Source organism: Heterodontus francisci, chromosome 37 (genome assembly GCF_036365525.1).
Source record: "Heterodontus francisci isolate sHetFra1 chromosome 37, sHetFra1.hap1, whole genome shotgun sequence".
NCBI lineage: Eukaryota > Metazoa > Chordata > Chondrichthyes > Heterodontiformes > Heterodontidae > Heterodontus > Heterodontus francisci.
Window position 1 is genome coordinate 7,170,578 of NC_090407.1, and position 2,720 is coordinate 7,173,297.

General features: G+C 41.2%; 1 protein-coding gene across 1 annotated transcript; it reads right to left on the minus strand.

The window, feature by feature from the left end:
* Nucleotides 1–843: 843 nt before the first annotated feature.
* On the minus strand, nt 844–1,868 carry foxl2l (forkhead box L2-like). The gene has a single exon (XM_068016753.1). It carries the CDS (start codon nt 1,866–1,868, stop codon nt 1,011–1,013), a length of 858 nt encoding a protein of 285 aa, XP_067872854.1. The 3' UTR covers nt 844–1,010.
* Between the last annotated feature and the right edge of the window lie 852 nt (nt 1,869–2,720).

Below are 2,720 nucleotides of genomic sequence, written 5' to 3' on the forward strand. Positions count from 1 at the left end.
CAATAAAACACTTGCGGGGTTCTGCTTTCCTCGACCATTAAATTCAACTATAATTCAATTTATATAAACATTCTGCGTAGAGATTGGCTGCTTTAACAATCAGTGCTGCAATTTGTCAGCTTTTTCATTCCGAATCACTAATTTTTCTTTAAGTTAACTGAGATACAAGGACATGCAGAGATGGGGACATTGATATAGAAATTTGTCGCAGATTTCTGATAGTAACCGGACGTCAGAAATCTATTGTTTCATATTTACTTTCACTTGAGTGTTTTTTGACTTAAGTGAATAAAATGGTTTGCAGTACTCAGTACAGCAAAACTCCAAATGATCGATTTTGAGGCAAATAAATTGTTTTAACACAAGTAAACGAACTGTACTCAAATCGCAGGTTGCCTGTCAACATATTACCTAGTTTGAAGAATATAGTTAGGTAGTTCGTTCTTCAGTAGTTGGAAGCATTAAAGTTGGTTACACTAGGACTCTTGAAAAAACATTTATTTTGACAAAAAGTACACAAAAGTGCTATGCATCGACTCTTGACATTGGTCCGAAACCTTCATCTGTTGGAACGTCGATAACGTTTTTAACATCGGATCTTTTTAAAAAAAAAACTTTTTTGTAAAACATTTCGATTTACTAAAAACGAACAGGTCAAAATCCACAAAGTACAACATACGGTCAAACAATGTAAGCACTCTTTAAGTAAATAAACCCTGTTAACAAATTTCAAATAACAAACGCTCCTCTTAATAGTCCAGTTTTTTTTTCCTGACAAAGCAAACACAAGTTTTCGGCGCCCATTTGTTACCAAAATCTTTGACAACCCAGGCTCAATGTCAGCTTTTACTAAACACTTGTCTTGGTTGACATGCTGGGTCCATTTGATTTTCCAGCAAATGCACCTTAGTTTGCAAACCAGGGAAACAATTCAAGCTTTTTTTTGGCACTTTCAAAGAAAATGTCTTACCACCGTCAGTGATGATATGTATTTTAAATGTCTTGGAAAGTTACATATCCATTCTGGTGGTCATAGGTCCATATTCCCAATAGGAACAGTGCACGACTGGCACCTCAGGCTGCCGGGCGCATGAGAGCTGGTATCCGCTGTTCGCTGCATGTGCCCCGGGACTCATCTGTTGGCTCATGCCGGCGTAGGGGCTAGCGGGTCCCGGGACTAAAGGCAAGGTCTGCATTCGAGAGTAAGGGCCGTAAGACGAGGTCAGTCCATTCATTTGAACCGGGCTGACATTCCCATTAGCAGCCTGGCAGGACTGATGGTAGCTCATTGATGCAGTCGACTGTCCTTGTCCCATTGACATTGACCACGAGTTGCTCGCAAAGGGAGCCTGCAGATACTTCGGAGTTTGATAGTAAAATGGGTCTGAATAATTCATACACGGCTTTCCAGACAGAAATGGAGATGAAGATGGTCTATACGGCCTCTTAACCCTCCTTCTCCTCCTGTAATTCCCTTTATCAAACATGTCTTCAAAAGCTGGATCCAAAGTCCAGTAATTCCCCTTCCTCTCTCCTCCACCTTCTCTGGGAACTTTGACAAAACATTCGTTCAGGCTAAGGTTGTGCCTGATGCTATTTTGCCATCCTTTCTTATTTTTTTCATAGTAAGGGAATTTGGCAACGATATATTGGTAGATGCCATTGAGAGTGAGCCTCTTCTCCTGGCTGTCCTTTATTGCCATCGCTATTAAGGCCACATAAGAATAGGGTGGCTTTTGAGAAAGGTCAACTTTGTCCCTGGACTCCTTGTCCCCATCCTTATCCAGTATTGACTCGTCTCTAACAGAGGAATCGTCATTGATCCCTTCTGGATCATAGCTCTCCTTACCGTGAAACATTTCCATCATTTTAAGGTCAAATCAGATGTGGCTTGAACTGTAAGAATCCAGAGAAATTGGACTGTCTTCCTGTTCTGCACAGAACTCTGCCCTCTTCTGAAAGCCCGAAACTCCAGCCCGAGAGTCCTCACTCCTCCCACTAAATTCTCAATGGCTGATCCCTAACTCATTTAAATATGACCAATGGTAATTTTGTATAAGGGTTACTCTGAGGTCAAATTAACCCAATGTTGAGATTGCCTGAACATCTTTCATCCCACCTCCCACCCGTCAACCCAGAGGACGAGTTAAACCAGATCGAGTTTAATAGCTTGAAGTAATTTATTACTCCCTGATACACATCTGTCAGCACCTTGCTCAGGTGTAAAGAACACTTGCATAGGTGTCTATTTTAACACGATTGAAAAGAAACACCACACAATGTTACTTAATAATCCTCAAATCAGCCTTTGAGCAATTTACACACCCTATGCAAATACACTGTAAAAACTGACTTATCCTGTTAGGCATGCAGTCAAGTCCCTTAAAGGTTCACATCAGGGTTAAAAGTGGTAAAAACAATGGAGTAAATTTTGTTCCGGTTTGAGTCACAGCACAAACTGGTTTCACTCTTCAATCTGCAAAATTTATTAAAGTAATTGGTGACTCCATTATACACGGCGACAGAGAGGTGATGGAGACACACGGGGAACGACAACTGGAAATGTAAATGTATGTGTGAGTGGAGATGGCACAGTAACGCAGAAAGAAAACAATCCGCCGGGACCTCACCTTTTCCCTGAAAATGCTGCTTTGGGGAATAACAGAATGTGTCACCGAGCCCACGATAACTCCTGCACATTTTAAAAGCGATCCCACGCA

Coding starts and splice junctions, on each gene's coding strand:
- foxl2l (XM_068016753.1), bottom strand. CDS start 1,868: ATGATGGAAATGTTTCACGGTAAGGAGAGCTATGATCCAGAAGGGATC.